The sequence below is a fragment of the Castor canadensis genome, chromosome 13, assembly GCF_047511655.1.
Source record: "Castor canadensis chromosome 13, mCasCan1.hap1v2, whole genome shotgun sequence".
Classification (NCBI taxonomy): domain Eukaryota; kingdom Metazoa; phylum Chordata; class Mammalia; order Rodentia; family Castoridae; genus Castor; species Castor canadensis.
This window is the reverse complement of record NC_133398.1, coordinates 124,011,425-124,026,069: the sequence shown is the minus strand read 5'-3', so window position 1 is coordinate 124,026,069 and position 14,645 is coordinate 124,011,425. Positions and strand designations below refer to the sequence as shown.

The 14,645-nt window shown below is 43.8% G+C and overlaps 1 protein-coding gene and 1 long non-coding RNA gene across 2 annotated transcripts; both read right to left on the bottom strand.

Moving 5' to 3' along the window:
• Positions 1-652: 652 nt before the first annotated feature.
• Positions 653-13,876, bottom strand: Prxl2c (peroxiredoxin like 2C). Its single transcript, XM_020187069.2, has 6 exons — positions 13,609-13,876; positions 13,205-13,273; positions 9,479-9,532; positions 9,204-9,309; positions 4,895-5,026; positions 653-1,318 (listed from the first exon to the last, which is right to left on the bottom strand). The coding sequence occupies exons 1-6, from the start codon at positions 13,798-13,800 to the stop codon at positions 1,191-1,193; spliced, it is 681 nt and encodes a 226-aa protein (XP_020042658.1). The 5' UTR covers positions 13,801-13,876; the 3' UTR covers positions 653-1,190.
• Positions 9,871-13,198, bottom strand: LOC141415588 (uncharacterized). The gene is made up of 2 exons (XR_012440568.1): positions 10,680-13,198; positions 9,871-10,633 (listed from the first exon to the last, which is right to left on the bottom strand). It is a non-coding gene; the product is annotated as an uncharacterized lncRNA (long non-coding RNA).
• Positions 13,877-14,645: the final 769 nt, after the last annotated feature.

Sequence of the window (14,645 nt, the reverse complement as noted above, 5' to 3'; positions counted from 1 at the left end):
GTGCATGTGTGTGTGTAGACAGCTACATAGAGACACATACACACATATGTGCACAAACACACATAGCATACACATTTAACCTTCCAAAGTACCATACGCCATTTAAAAACACAAAAAGCGCCAGGTGTACTGGCTTGCACCTGTAATCCTCGATACTCTGGAGGCAGAGATCGGGAGGCTCGAGGCTCGAAGACAGCCTGGGCAAAGAGTTCACAAGACCCCCATCTCCAAAATAACCAGACCAAAATGGACTGGAGGTGTGGCTCAAGTGGCAGAGTGCTTACTTTGCAAGTGTGAAGTTCCTGGGTTTGATCCCCAGGATCAACACACTAAAGAAAAAAATAAAAACCTAAAACAAGTATTCTTCTCCTACTGCCTTCATCCCACATAAAACCCTAATGAAGTGGACAGTGGGTGGCTGGTGACCAGGGGCTCTGGGAGGTTCAGTTTTATCTCCTCTAAGTAAAGCAGTTAGGATGGAACTCATGGACTGCATCCTGTGTCACCTGCACCTCTGTGAGGTTCCACAGAGACAGGGATCTGTCCGTAATGTTTATAGAGACCTTTTCCTGACATACACAGCAGTTGTGCTCATAGAGGACACTTGGGAAATGCAGAAACATCTGGGAAAGAAAGCACACAGACGACCCACTGGCAATGTGCTGGTGTGTTTATTTCCTGTCTTTTTTCTAAGCATACAAAAATATATATATATATACACGCATACCAAAAAGTGGTTATACTGTTTACAGAGTTTGACGTCCTGCTTTCTTCACTGAATAAAATGGCCTTGGGTTGCATTCACTTCCCTTAACATATTCTTCCCTATATTTTAATTGCTAAGATATTTTGATTAAAATTTAATTATATTTTAATTTTAATTATATTTTAATTGCTAAGAGCATCTTCTACTGAATGGATATAATGTAAAATAATTTTAGCAAGAGTATTCATAATTGTGTAACATTAAAGTTTTCTTTTGTAATTTATGCTTATTTTACATAAAATTTTAAAAGCTATAAAATTTTAAAAGTACGTCACCTTTTTGACAACTGTTCTCCTGGTGCTTTTAAAACCCCTCCGTGTCTGGTAGGGCCCAGAGAGTCAGACACCACTTAAGCATGGGACGCCCTGGCATTTAAGGTCCCATTTCGATAGCCCATTTGCAAGTGACAGATTCCCATATTAAGTCACACGTGGACAACAGCAGGTCTGTTCGTGAAGTTCACCTGCTGAACGCCTACGAGCTGCAAAACCGGGTTTATGGGTTTGTGATCCAATCTATTCCTATCGCGGTGTATGAAGTGGATGTTGTTACCTGGAAGAGAGTAAGAATAAAAGGCTAAGGTTCACACAGTAAGGATTACTCAGTAGATTTACTGCTTACTAGACCAAGGAAGCTTTACAACTTTTAATTAGTCCAAAGGGAAAAACTAATCCCCCAGAGCACATAATTTTTGCTATATTGCCAGCATAACTTTTCATTATGGCAATAAAGTATGATAAGGGCGTAGTTAAATAAATGTGATATTTGATGTTTGTGAGATCCAGAGGAAGCATTCTTAAGTTATAAACTTCAGTTAGGTTTTATTAAATATAATTAAACAAAATGTCCTGTCAAACAGGCAGAACCCAGTATTAACATAGACATCAAGCTCTAAAATCACCTCTGATTCTTAATATATGTAATCATGGAACAAATCACTTGCTTCAGAAAAATTCACTCCTGAGGTTGAGGGTGGAGCTCAGTGCTAGACGCATGACTAGTGTGCGTGGGGCCATGGATTTGATCCCCAGCCCCATCCACACAGAAATCACTCCCAAACACTGATTTAATGTAGTCCAAAAGAGGTTTCAAAATAAGGTATTAAGTTGGGTGCTGGTGACTCACATCTTTAATCGTAGCTACCTGGGAGTCTGAGTTTCAGAGGATTGCGGTTCATGGCCAGCCTGGGCAAACAGCTTGCAAGACCCCATCTCCAAGATTACCAGAGCAGGGGACTGGCAGTGGCTCAAGTAGAAGACCACATGCCTGCAAGCATGAGGCCCTGAGTTCAAACCCCAGTACACCCAAAAAAAAAATAAACTGTGCAAAATAACCAGAGCAAAATGGACTGGAGGTGTGGCTCAAGTTGTAGAGCACCTGCTTTGCAAGCATGAAGCCCTGAGTTCAAACCTCAGTCCCATAAATAATAATAATAATAATAACAATAAGGCATAAGACAATCAGTTACAATACACACAGATCTCCACAATCCTTACATCAACTCAAAGAAGTCATAGCTATAGTCTGGGTGCTGCTTACTTAGGTTCTTGAACTAAAGACCAGAATTTTCACTTAAACCACTAGATTCAGTGGCACGTTTTCTGTACTGCACCCATCTGCCATCCACAGTACTCCTTAGGGTTAATATCCTAACTTGGCTCACTATCTAGTAAGGCGAGATGAAATACTGGGTTAGCCATGGTGTAGAGCTGTGTTTAAAACCACACCTAGTGCACAGCATCACGTATTCTTTTTGTGTTATGAATAGCACACTCCATGCTCTTCACTCTTACTCCACTGAAGGTGTGGTCAAGTAATTCAGAGACATAGAGAGGAGGAACTCAAAAAAGAAAAAAAAAACAACCCCTTTCCCGGCTCAGGATGGAAATTCCTCATTCAAAAATATGGCTCTGGGGCTGGGGGCATGGCTCAAGCACAAAGCCCTGAGTTCAAACCCAGCAGAGCCAAAAAAAAGTACATGGCTCTGGGAGCTAAGCCTGTAGCTCAGTGGTACAGAACTTGACTCACATGTGCACAAGGCCCTGGGTTCAACCCCTAGCACCACAAAAAACAAAAACAAAACTAAACAAAAAATCACACCTCTGGGCCAGGGGTGTAGCTCAGAGATAAAACACTTCCTTAGCATATATGAGGTTCTGGGTTTATACCCAAAACACCAACAAACAACATCCAAATGGCTCAATGGCTCTTGGGGCAAATTTACAGGACTTATTCTCATGAAACAGGGCTCATTTATTTACTTAGCTTTTGGTACTGGGGACTGAATCCAGAAAGCATGTGCACTGCCACTGAGCTGTAACCCCAGTCCTGAAGGGCTTCTTTTACAGTAATCTAACTGGTATAAATCCATGAGCAATAGGGAAAGGAAGATGTCAGTTGATAAAAAAAAAAAAAAAGCCCAAAAGTCCTAACATTCAGTCAAAAAGTCAAAATCCTCCTTTAAAGACTTCCTTTTAAAAATCTGGATTTTAGACTGGAGGTGTGGCTCAAGTGGTACGTACTGGGGACTTCAATCCCCAGTACCACAAAAAAAATTAAAAAGGAGAAGAAAAGAAAACAAAGGAAGAAAGAAAGAAAGAAAAGAAAATCAACTTGCAACACAGTGATTTAGACTTTTTGGCATTGCCATAAGTGGTGTTTATTCCTTATTGCAAACTTCAACATGGTAGAAATTCAACTCCACACTGAGCAGAGTGGCCCAAACTGATCAATAAAGTCATGAAAAGTATGGTTATGGGGTCTAAGATGACAATGAAATTTTTTTTGGTTGTACTGGAGCTTGACCTCACAACCTTGCACTTGCTAGGCAGGTGCTCTGCCCATTTTGTATTAGATATTTTTCTTTATGGTACTGGGGCTTGAACTCAGGGCTCTCACCTTGAGCCCTTTTTGTGATGAGTATTTTCAATATAGGGTCTCTTAAACTATTTGCCTGGGCTGGCTTCAAACCTCAATCTTCCTGATCTCTGCCTCCTGAGTAGCTAGGATTACAGGCATTGAGCCACCAGTGCCTGGCTGTATTGTTTTTTTTCAGATAGGGTCTCACTTTATGCCCAAGCAGACGTGGACCATAATCTTCCTATTTGTGCTTCCGTGCATAGCTAGGATGACAGGCGCACATCTCCACTTCCAGCCATAGGTTGAGATGGGGTCTCATGGGCTTTTTTGCCCAGGCTGGCCTGGAACCCTGATCCCCTCAATCTCTTACTTTCTGAGTAGCTAGGATGACAGGTCCGAGACACCATGCCTGGCTTGGCAATTCTTACTGAATAAGCTGTCCCTGGGACTGACTTCCTTTCTGAGTCTGTGCAAGTCCCCTCATTTTGTTAGCTTTCAGTAAAATAACTAGATAGATTCTTTCATTGAGAAAAAAAAAAAAAAAAAAAAGCGCTTGCCGGGCGCCTATGGCTCACACCAGTATTCCTAGACACTCAGGAGGCAGAGATCAGAAGATCATCCATGAAAACCTATCTTGAAAAAACACATCACAAAAAATGGGCTGGTAGAGTAGCTCAAGGTGTAGGCCCTGAGTTCAAACCCTAGTAACACACACACACACACACACACACACACACACACACACACACACAAAAGTGCTTGATGATTTTTCTCTAAAAACTGTTCACCTGGACTGGAGGTGTGGCTCAAGTGGTAGAGTGCCTGCATTGCAAGCACGAAGCCCTGAGTTCAAACCCCAGTCCTACCAAAAAAAAAAAAAACCTGCTCACCTCCACTGAGCTATTTATGAAATTATTTATTTCTTTCTTTATTTTTGGCTGGGTAATGAACCCAGGGCCTCATGTGCTAAGCCAGTGCTCTCCCTCTGAGATTTTGAAGACCATAATAGTCATACATAAGTCACCAGCTCACAGCTGACTTTTCCTATCCCAAAGCCCTGCACTTATTCAGGTATAGAACTGTGTGTAGAACTCATCACACTCACAAACTTCAAAACACACAGAAGCCTCTGAAGACAGAAGATGCCCCTATATTCTATTAGCCCATGCTGCCCATTTTCACATGGTGCCACCTACTGCAGAAAATTGGTGGCCTTTGGATTTGTAAAAGCCACCAAAGTTAATGGCTGGACCTTGGCCTTGAACTCACCTGGACCTAAAATAAGGGTTCCGCCTTGCTGAGCCGGGTCTCCTTGGAAATCAAAAAGAGGTCCAGTCACTGCCCGCCACAGGCTCCGAAGGCTTCCTGAGAGCAGATTTGACTTTACGTGAGGGCTCTGTGCTGAAATAGTAAGAAGTGTTTTTTGATTAATCATTTTATATTTCATTAGATATAAAAATTACTACTGCTATAAAACAGTCTCAGCTAACACTCCTGTAATCCCAGCACTCAGGAGGCTGGTGCAGGACGGTCACGAGTTTGAAGCCAGTTGGGGCAACACAGTGAGACCCTCTCTTAAAAACTCAAAAGATAATTAATTAAAAAAAAAGATAATTAATTAAGACAAAGATGTGACTCTCTGGTGTCACATCTTACTTTCTTTACTCCTACGTTTAGAGCAGAGCATCTCACTTTCTACTTGCCTTTTTTTCTTCCTTCAGTATCTTCTCTACCATTCACTGTTGGTGTTTTGCCAGTTCATGCTTTGTCTAGTGTTTAACAACACCCTTGCCTTCTATGCCCACTAATGCTAGTAACACCTTTCGACAGTGGTGACGACAGAAAATGTCTCCCAGGGAAGGCAATGTCCCAGTTGAGAACTGCTGCTTAAAGGAAGAAGTGAGCACAGACCAGGATTGTCTACACAGAACAATGGCAGTTATAGATGTCTCACATTGGAATTGCTGCCATCTTAACTGTCCATTTACACTCTGTTCAGTCCCTCACCTACTGACATTTGGTTGTGGCACAGAATGTTAGATGTTGGTCACAAAACTTTCTCCTCCTTCTGGGCCCACAGATAAACTACACTTCCTAATCTTCCTTGAGGACAGGATGGCCTGTGACTGTTCTAACAATGAGTGACACAGTCACTTTCACACTGAGCTCCTGAAACCTCCCACACTTGATTTTCTGCCTTCTTTTTATATTCTTGGATGGCTTGGCTGGGAAATGACAGAACTACCTCATGGAATGGGTCTGTGTCCCAGAACTGCTGGGTACATACAGCACTTGAATAGACATACCCTTCTTGAAATTGAAAATAAAAAAAATACCCTTTACCAAAAAAAGGTGGCTCATGCCTATAATTAATTCTAGCTACTGAGAGTGTAGAGATTAGGAAGACTGCGGTTTGATGCCAGCTTGGGCAAAAAGTCTGAGACTGCCCATCTCAACCAAAAGCAGGGTGTGATGTTGTATGTCTGCAATTCCTGCTACGTGGGAAGTGTAAACAGGAAGATGATGGTCTAGGAAGGCTGGACATAAATGCAAGACCCTATTGAAAAGCAACTAAAACAAAAGGACTGGTGGTGTGGCTCAAGTGGTAGAGCACCTACGTGGAAGGCCCTGACTTCCAACTGCAGTACTACCGAAAAAAAGAGTACATGAATTTTAAATTACAATTGCATAATATATTTTAGTGCCTTAATCTTCAAGTAAGACTATTCTGAGATGGATCCCAAATTTCATGCTTTATGGGGAGAAACCTTTAGAAAAAGTTTATGAGAAACTATTACTTTCTGCTTGGACATATAATAGTTTAATACTATAAAACAGAATTTATATACTACATAACTATACAGTTATTATGTATCAAATAAAGTTTATGTAACATATACACTATAAATACATATTTATATAAATTTGCCTGTGCATTATATACATATCTACATGTAACTGTTCACATTACATATTATATAAATACAAAATATATTTTAAGGAGTCAAAAGATTTGGCTGCATCCTCCTAATTACAAGCATTTATTTGGTTTTAAATTCACCCATTTTCTTTGGGATTTCCTATCTTTATTGTGGCAAGGTCTGAAACTCACAGTTTATATACCTAAAGTACTAAATCATAAACAGAGCTTACACATGGGAGACTGTTACAGCACATGACACAGTGTAGCAAAGTCAGGCTCACATCTGTATTGTTGCAGTCTGTACTGGGAGGGGACAAGCTCCTGTTTATGCTAGCTCATGCTCAGTTTTAATAAAGTTGGGTCACTTTCTTCAAAAAATCAGCAAAAGGATCATGACAATCTACTCACAAACAGCCCAGACCCATCTCTCCTGAGCCCCTCTCCTTTCTTCCTACCTCATGACTACAACCCTTGTAGTAAACACCACTGCCTTGTTCCTTCTCCACACAGAGTATGTGACTGTCTCCCACAAATGGATGGCTCCCCTACTGCCTTCAGAATACCTGACCTCTCTGGCACGTCATCCAGATTCAGGTCAGTCAGCCCCAACCTGTCCTTGGCTCCCACCAATTACCCACTGGCTCCTAGGTTTGAGCCAGAGGCAGGGACCTGCACTTTTCCAAATGAGTCACATTTCCCCATGCCTTTGTGCAGGCCTGTAGACGGCATTAAAATCTCTGGAAGGCAGGGACTGTGTCTTGGAAGCATCCAATCCAGTGGTGTCACAAACAAGAGCTCAATAACATTCATAGAGAATGACTGATCTGAGTGAGAGCTCTCTTGTCTGACATTTCAGACACCAAGCTCTTCCTACCTGAAACACACATAAACAGTTCAACTAAAGTTTACTAAGATCTACTCATCATAAGCAATTGTGAAAAAGGGCAGGGAATGTAGAAAATATCAAGCAAAACCATCAAACACTTCAACTAACTATACAGTTCCACACAGTAACCTCAGTGCAGTAACAGAGTACACAGAGAGGTCCAAGGAGGGAAGCAATTCCTGCTTGAAGAACAATGAAGAGGCTCTTTGGGTTGGGTTTCAAATGATTAAGGAGAATTTCTTCATTAAAGGACACGGAGTATCCAAAGCCATGGTGTTGACATATGAAACTGTGTGAACTTAAAATTATTTTAACTACAAAAATAAAATGTACTCATAAAAAGTAAGTTGTGCCAGGTGCTGGTGGCCTGTAATTCTAGCTGACCAGGAGGCAGAGATCAGGACGATCAAGGTTTAATCCCCAGTCTGGGGAAATAGTTTAAGAGACCCTATCTTGTGAAAAACCAGAATAAAGAAGGGCTGGTGGAGTGGCTCATGGTGTATGCCCTGAGTTCAAATCCCAGTACCTCAAGAAAAAAAAAAAAAGAAGTTGAACAGAGGGCGTGGGGCAGTTCTAGAGCACTTGCATGGCCTATGTGAGCCCCTGGTATGACTCCCAGCACTTCTCAAAACAGCCAATTTTCTTACTTTCATACTAAGTAAACAGTGCAATAACTTTTTGGTGTGTGATGGGATTGGGGTTTGAATTCAGGGCTTCATGAATGCAAAGCAGGCACTATACAGCCTGAACCACACCTCCACTCCATTTTCCTCTGGTTATTTTGGAGAAGGGGTCTTGGGAGCTATTTTCCCAGGACTGGCTTTGAACTATGATCCTCCTGATCTCAGCCTCTCAATCTTCTCATCTAGCATTACAGGCATGAGCCACCAGCACCTGGCAAGAGGCTATATCTTATGGGAAATAGTATCATAACATACAAAAAGAATGGGCAAGTAGAACCTTTTGGAAGTGATAAAATTATGACATTATTTGTGGAGTCACAGACGAATTCTTACCTCTAAGGTTATCAACCTCTATGTATCAAATATGTACAACTTCACTCTATATCACAGACAAGAGCTACTGGCACTCAGCAAATCTGTTAAAACCTTTTTAATCACACACACATATACACACTGGTCTTTAACACTTCCTGTTTTCACAAAATTTCAATCATAACTGAAACAATGTCCTGCAACTTCCTTTTTTTCATTCAACAGTACTTTGCCAAAAGCTTCCCGAGTCATTTGCTCTGGTTTGGAAGTGTCTCCCAAAGGTCCATGTGTCGAAGGCTTGGACCTCAGCCTACAGTGCTATTAGGAGGTAGTGGAACCTTGAAGAGGTGGGGCCTTGTGGAAGGAAGTGAGGTCACCGGGGGGCATGCCGGGACCCTGGCTCTTCCCTCTCCTTTTGCCTCTCAGCTACCATGAAGGGAAGAGGCCTCCCTACCCTGCTCCCCACCATGCTGTGCTACCTCCATACAGGCCCAAAAGTAATGGAGTCAACTGACCAGGGACTGAAACCTCTGAACCTTGAGCCCAAATGCACCTTTCCTCCTTATTAGTTATTTATCTCAGGTGTTTTGTCACAGTGCCATGAAGATGACATGCACCTGGAAAATGAATCCTGGAGCATGGTATCTACAGACTAATTACTGGATTAGAAAAAGCAGGCTATTTATAAATGCACCACTTGTCTCTCTATGCACACACATGCATGTGCAAAAATACACCACCAGTCTATTTTATTTGGGGCATGTTAGGTATTACCTGAGGAGGCAATTTCTTCACCTCTTTTCATTCCCAATCTTTTATAAATTTCTCTCTCAGGATCAACATAGATTTCATGAGAATATCCAGTCAGTTTGCAGAAGGGCTGAAGAGAAAATAGTTGGAATTTTTATAAGCCCAAAGGAGAGAAAAGTAACAGTAATGTAAAAGTAACTAATCAGCCAATGTAGCCTATACTCAGTGGCTCAAATGATGCAATTTTTACATCTGAGACAGGTTTAAACTGCTTGTTCACAAATTCACTAGACATTTACCTCAATATGATGATACGATGACTGTCCAATCACTATGATGGTGACATTTGCATCCTTGAGGAGAAAGAAGGACACAATCATATAATTAGAAATTATATTTTCTACAACTTCCCCTGATTCAACACTAATGCCACATATAGGCTCCTAGAAGAATGGAAGAAAACTGCTAAACTGTACAAGTCATAGAGAAGAAACACATGCCAAAAATGTTTAATTCAGTTGTTCCTTTAGGAGAAAAAAGGAGCACCTATGTATTATCAGAAATTACACAACTTCCCCTGATACAGCGCTAATCCACCTAGCATTAGCTCATAGGCTCCTAGAAGAAAGGAAACGAAGAAAAAAACAGCCAACTTGTTTAAGGTATATCAAAGAAATGTATGCTAACAGTGTTTAATTCACAGGATTTTTCTTTTTTTTTTTTTTGTCAAGAAAGCATTTCAAGACTTAAATGTAAGACCTAAACCTGTAAAACATAGGGAAAAAGCTCAATTGGTTTGGACAAAGATTCTTGGATATGCCCCAAAATATAGGCAACAAAAGCAAAAATAAACAAACAAGGTTGCATCAAAGTTAAAAGCTTTTGCACAGCAAGGGAAACAATTAACAGAGTGAAGAGACAGCTCATGAATTAGGACAAAATATCTGTACAGAGACCAAAATCTAATACATATAAAGAACTCAAGCATCTTCACAGCAAGAACACAAAAAATCCAATTAAAAGATGGCTGAAAGTGGGCAGAGGATGTGGCTCAGTGGTACAGTGCTGGCCTGGCATACAGAGTCTCAATTAGATCTCCAGCACTGAAAAAATGCAATGGACAAAGGACCTGAATAGAAATTTCTTGGGGCTGGTGTCACAGCTCAAGTGGCAGAGTACCTGCCTAGCAAGTGTGAGGCCCTGAGTTCAAACCCCAGCACCCCCAAAAAAAAATTTCTCCGAAGACAAATAGCCTACAGGGACATGAAAAACAGCCACATTACTGATCTTTAGGGGAATGCAAAATAAAACCACAATGAGCTAACACCCCCCACCCCAGTACAAATGGCTATTAATCAAAGGACAAAAGATGAATGTTTGTACGAATGTGGAGAAGTGAGACCCCTTCCACACTGAGGGTGGGAAGGTAAATTAGCACAACCATTATGAAAACACTATGGGAGCTCCTCAAAAAATTAAAAATAGAATGTACCATGTGACCCAGTTCTGGATATATATTCAAAGGAAATGAAATCAGCATGTCAGAGAGAGAAGTGTATTCCAACGCTCACTGATGAACTTGTCTCTTTTTTATTTTGGCAGTACTGGGTTTGAACTCAAACCTGAACTCAGGGCCTTGTGTTTGCTAGGCAGGTGCTCTACCACTTGAGCCACACATTCAGCCCTTTTTACGTGATGGGTTTTTTCGAGATAGGGTCTCCAGAACTATTTACTAGAGGTTGGCTTCGAACCTCAGTCCTGTGGCTCTCTGCCTCCTGAGTAGCTAGGACTACAGGCGTGAGCCACTGGCGCCCAGCTGATGTACTATTAGTAACTAACACGTGAAAGTGTCCATCAATGGATAAATGGATAAAGAAAAATGTGGTATCACAATGGGAAACTATTCAGTCATGAAAAGGAAGAAAAATTTTTTAAGAACATGGATGAACCTGGTGGACATTATAAGCCAGGCACAGAAAATATTGCACAATCTCACTTACACTGTATATGGAATCAAACTGTGTAATTCAAGCTGGGTAATGGTAGCTCACACCTGTAATCCTAGCTACTTGGGAAGCTGAGATGGGGAGGACTGCAGTTCAAAGCCAGCTTGGGCAAAAAGTTCTCAAAATCCCATCTCCAAAAATAGGCAGACAAAAATGGACTGTTGTGTGACTGAAGTGTGGTGTGCCTGCTTTGCAAATGTAAAGCCCTGAGTTCAAATCCCAGTCCTACTAAAAGAAAAAAAGTCTAATTCAGGGGCACACAATTGTAATCCTAGCTACCCTGGAGGCAGAGGGAGGAGCATGACAGTCTCAGGCCAGCCACGCAAAAGTGTGAGAACCTATCTGAAAAACAAACTATAAGCAAAAGGACTGGGACATGGCTCAAGTGGTATGTATAGGGCTTGCCTATTAAGCTCAAGGCCCTGAGTTTAATCCCCAGTACCGCCAAAAAAGTCTAGCTCTCACAAGTAGAGTAATAGTTAGCAGAGGCAGAGAAAGGAGGATTCAGAATAAGGAGGTTTTGCTCATGGGGTAGAAAGTTTTATTGAGGTAACAGAAATAGTTTCAGAAACCTGTCACACAGCATGGTGACTATAATTAACAATGTATTGTATCCAGGAATTGGTGGCTCAGGCCTGTAATCCTAGCTACTTGGAAGACAGATCAGCAGGATCACAGTTCAAGTCTAACCTAGGCAAATAGTTCGTGAGATTCCCATCTCCAAAAATAACTAGAGCAAAATGGCCTGGAGGTGTGGCTCAGGCAGTAGAGCAATTGTGTTGCAAGTGCAAAGCCTTGAGATCAAACTCCCATCTCACAAAAAAAGCATATTTCAAAATTCCTAAAAGCAGTCTTCAAATGTTCTTTAAAAGTTTGTTAGATGATGGTTTTGTTAATAGCTTGATATAATCACTCTATAATTCAAAAATGTATCAAAAGTTACCCCTAAACAAAAAAACAGTCAACATTTTTCTGCAACTGGGCATGGGGGAAGGGCACAACTGTAATTCCAGCACTCAGATGGCAGAGGGCAACCTGAGCTACATAATGAGATGTTGTCTCAAAAAGAATTCTTTTTCTTCAAAATGATACGGTCATTTACTAAGCTTTCCCCCAAAGATGTACATAATAAAACAGTATTTTTAAAAACCAGGGTTAAATCATCAGCCAACTTTATTGTTTCAAATCTTAATTGATAAAGGTCTATGGGAAAACAGAACCTAGTTTTACAAAGGCTGCTTTAGGATATAGTAGTATTTTCCTGTACATTCACCCAGGCAGCTGCAAATAAATCCTGGCAGGAGTGGGTCTCTAATGTGCATCTCCAGCTGCTGAGGTGCAGGGAGACATGGGGAGAAGGGCTGGGCTGGGGACACCTGCTGGAAGCTCTAGCCGAAGCATTTGGAAGGGACAGGGTGTCCAGAAGCAGGACTCACAGCATTTGTTAAGGGACAGGGTATCCAGAAGCAGGACTCACAGCATTTGGAAGGCTCAGGGTGTCCAGAAGCAGGACCCACAGCATTTGGAAGGGACAGGGTGTCCAGAAGCAGGACCCACAGCATTTGGAAGGGACAGGGTGTCCAGAAGCAGGACCCACAGCATTTGGAAGGCACAGGGTGTCCAGAAGCAGGACCCACAGCATTTGTTAAGGGACAGGGTGTCCAGAAGCAGGACTCACAGCATTTGGAAGGCTCAGGGTGTCCAGAAGCAGGACCCACAGCATTTGGAAGGGACAGGGTGTCCAGAAGCAGGACCCACAGCATTTGTTAAGGGACAGGGTGTCCAGAAGCAGGACCCACAGCATTTGTTAAGGGACAGGGTGTCCAGAAGCAGGACCCACAGCATTTGTTAAGGGACAGGGTGTCCAGAAGCAGGACCCACAGCATTTGTTAAGGGACGGGGTGTCCAGAAGCAGGACCCACAGCATTTGTTAAGGGACGGGGTGTCCAGAAGTAGGACCCACAGCATTTGTTAAGGGACAGGGTGTCCAGAAGCAGGACCCACTCCCGGAAAACTTACTTGTAAGAAACTCTTGGGGATTTTGGCCAGATCTTCTACGTATTCTTTACAGATGTAACACAGGAAATGCTGAAATCCAACAGGAAAAGGGCAAGTTAGCACGCTTCGTAACAGGGACTGATCCCTCCCGATGCGTGACAGTGATAACGCAACCCCTCTGCGGGAGGAAAGCGTCAAGATGCCAAAGCGCCCAGTCCTTGCGTGCTGCCCCGCTAGCTGGGAAAATGGCCTTCCCGTGGTGGGGAGGCTCTTTTCCTTTTCCCCGTTTAAAGGGAACGGCAGGAGCCCGGCGTTCGGAAGGCCCTGAACCCCAGCGGGAAGAGCTGGGCCCAGCCCACCCCATCCAGATACCTCCCTCCTAGCAAGCGAGAGGGTTCGCTCCATTGCCCGCAGCCCGCGCTCACCCGCACGAAGACCACCACGGCCCGGCGCTCCCGGAACAGCGCACCGAAAGGCACCCGCTTCCCGGAGGCGTCCAGCACGGGCAGCTCGGCCACGGCGGCTTCCAGGGGCTGTCCGTTCTCGGGGCCGGTGGAGGCCGGAGCCAGGGCCAGGCCGGTGCCGCCGCTGACCTGCCGAGTGACCGGTGCGGCCATCTCAGCGGCACCCTAATGGCCGGGTCGGCCGCCGGCTGGAGGCGCGCCAGGCCTGACGGGGCGTGACGCAGAGGACGGGGCGCACGGTCGTGACGCAGGGGGCGCACGGTCGTGACGCAGGGGCCGGGGCGCACTGGCGGGCCTAGGGGGCGTGACCGAGGGCGTGACGCAGAGGGCGGGGCCAGCGAGGCGCAGGGGCGTGGCGGAGAGGATGGGGTGGAGGGGGCGGGACTTCAGGGAGTGGCGGGAGGCAGGGGGCGGAGCGAGACGCTCGGAAATGACCTGCACGGGGCGGGGCGGGCCGGCGGGAGGAGGGGGCGGGGGGAAGGGGCGCGCCGGGCACTGCAGAGGTGGAAGTCAGGTGTGGCGGAAGGTCAAGGCCTCTGCCTGCACTGTAGCGCTGGCCAAGTGCAGAACGATCGCGGGCATTGGGACTCGGCTGCTTAGGGGAGGGAGACGGAGGCCATCCTAGAGTCTTGTGGAAGAAGTCAGCCCCGTCCTCCACAGCTGCTTGCACAACATTAGTCCTAACCCAAAAACCCAGGCGTGGAGCCAATAAAAACTGATTTCCTACACAGGCCGTCCACACCTATGATCCCATAGGATGCTTTTCCTTTTACTCCTTTTCTACCCACCCCCTTCCTAGGTCCAAGTTTTCCCTCTGTCTGTCTCTCCTACATCTCACTAACAGAGAGCAATGCAAAAAGAAAGAGAAAAAAAATAATAATAATAAACAAAAGAACAACAACAACAAAAAGAAACAGCAATGCAGACCTTACGTTCAGAGTTCAATTAAAATGCCCAACATTTGATCATGAAAAAAGTTAAACCTGCACAAGAAGTTG

Excerpts from the sequence above, each read along its gene's own strand:
- Prxl2c (XM_020187069.2), bottom strand. The coding sequence starts at position 13,800 with ATGGCCGCACCGGTCACTCGGCAGGTCAGCGGCGGCACCGGCCTGGCC. Across the intron at positions 13,274-13,608 it reads CCGTGGTGGTCTTCGTGCGG|CATTTCCTGTGTTACATCTG; the intron begins GTGAGCGCGGGC and ends GTTGGATTTCAG. Across the intron at positions 1,319-4,894 it reads AACCCTTATTTTAGGTCCAG|GTAACAACATCCACTTCATA; the intron begins GTGAGTTCAAGG and ends ACTCTCTTCCAG.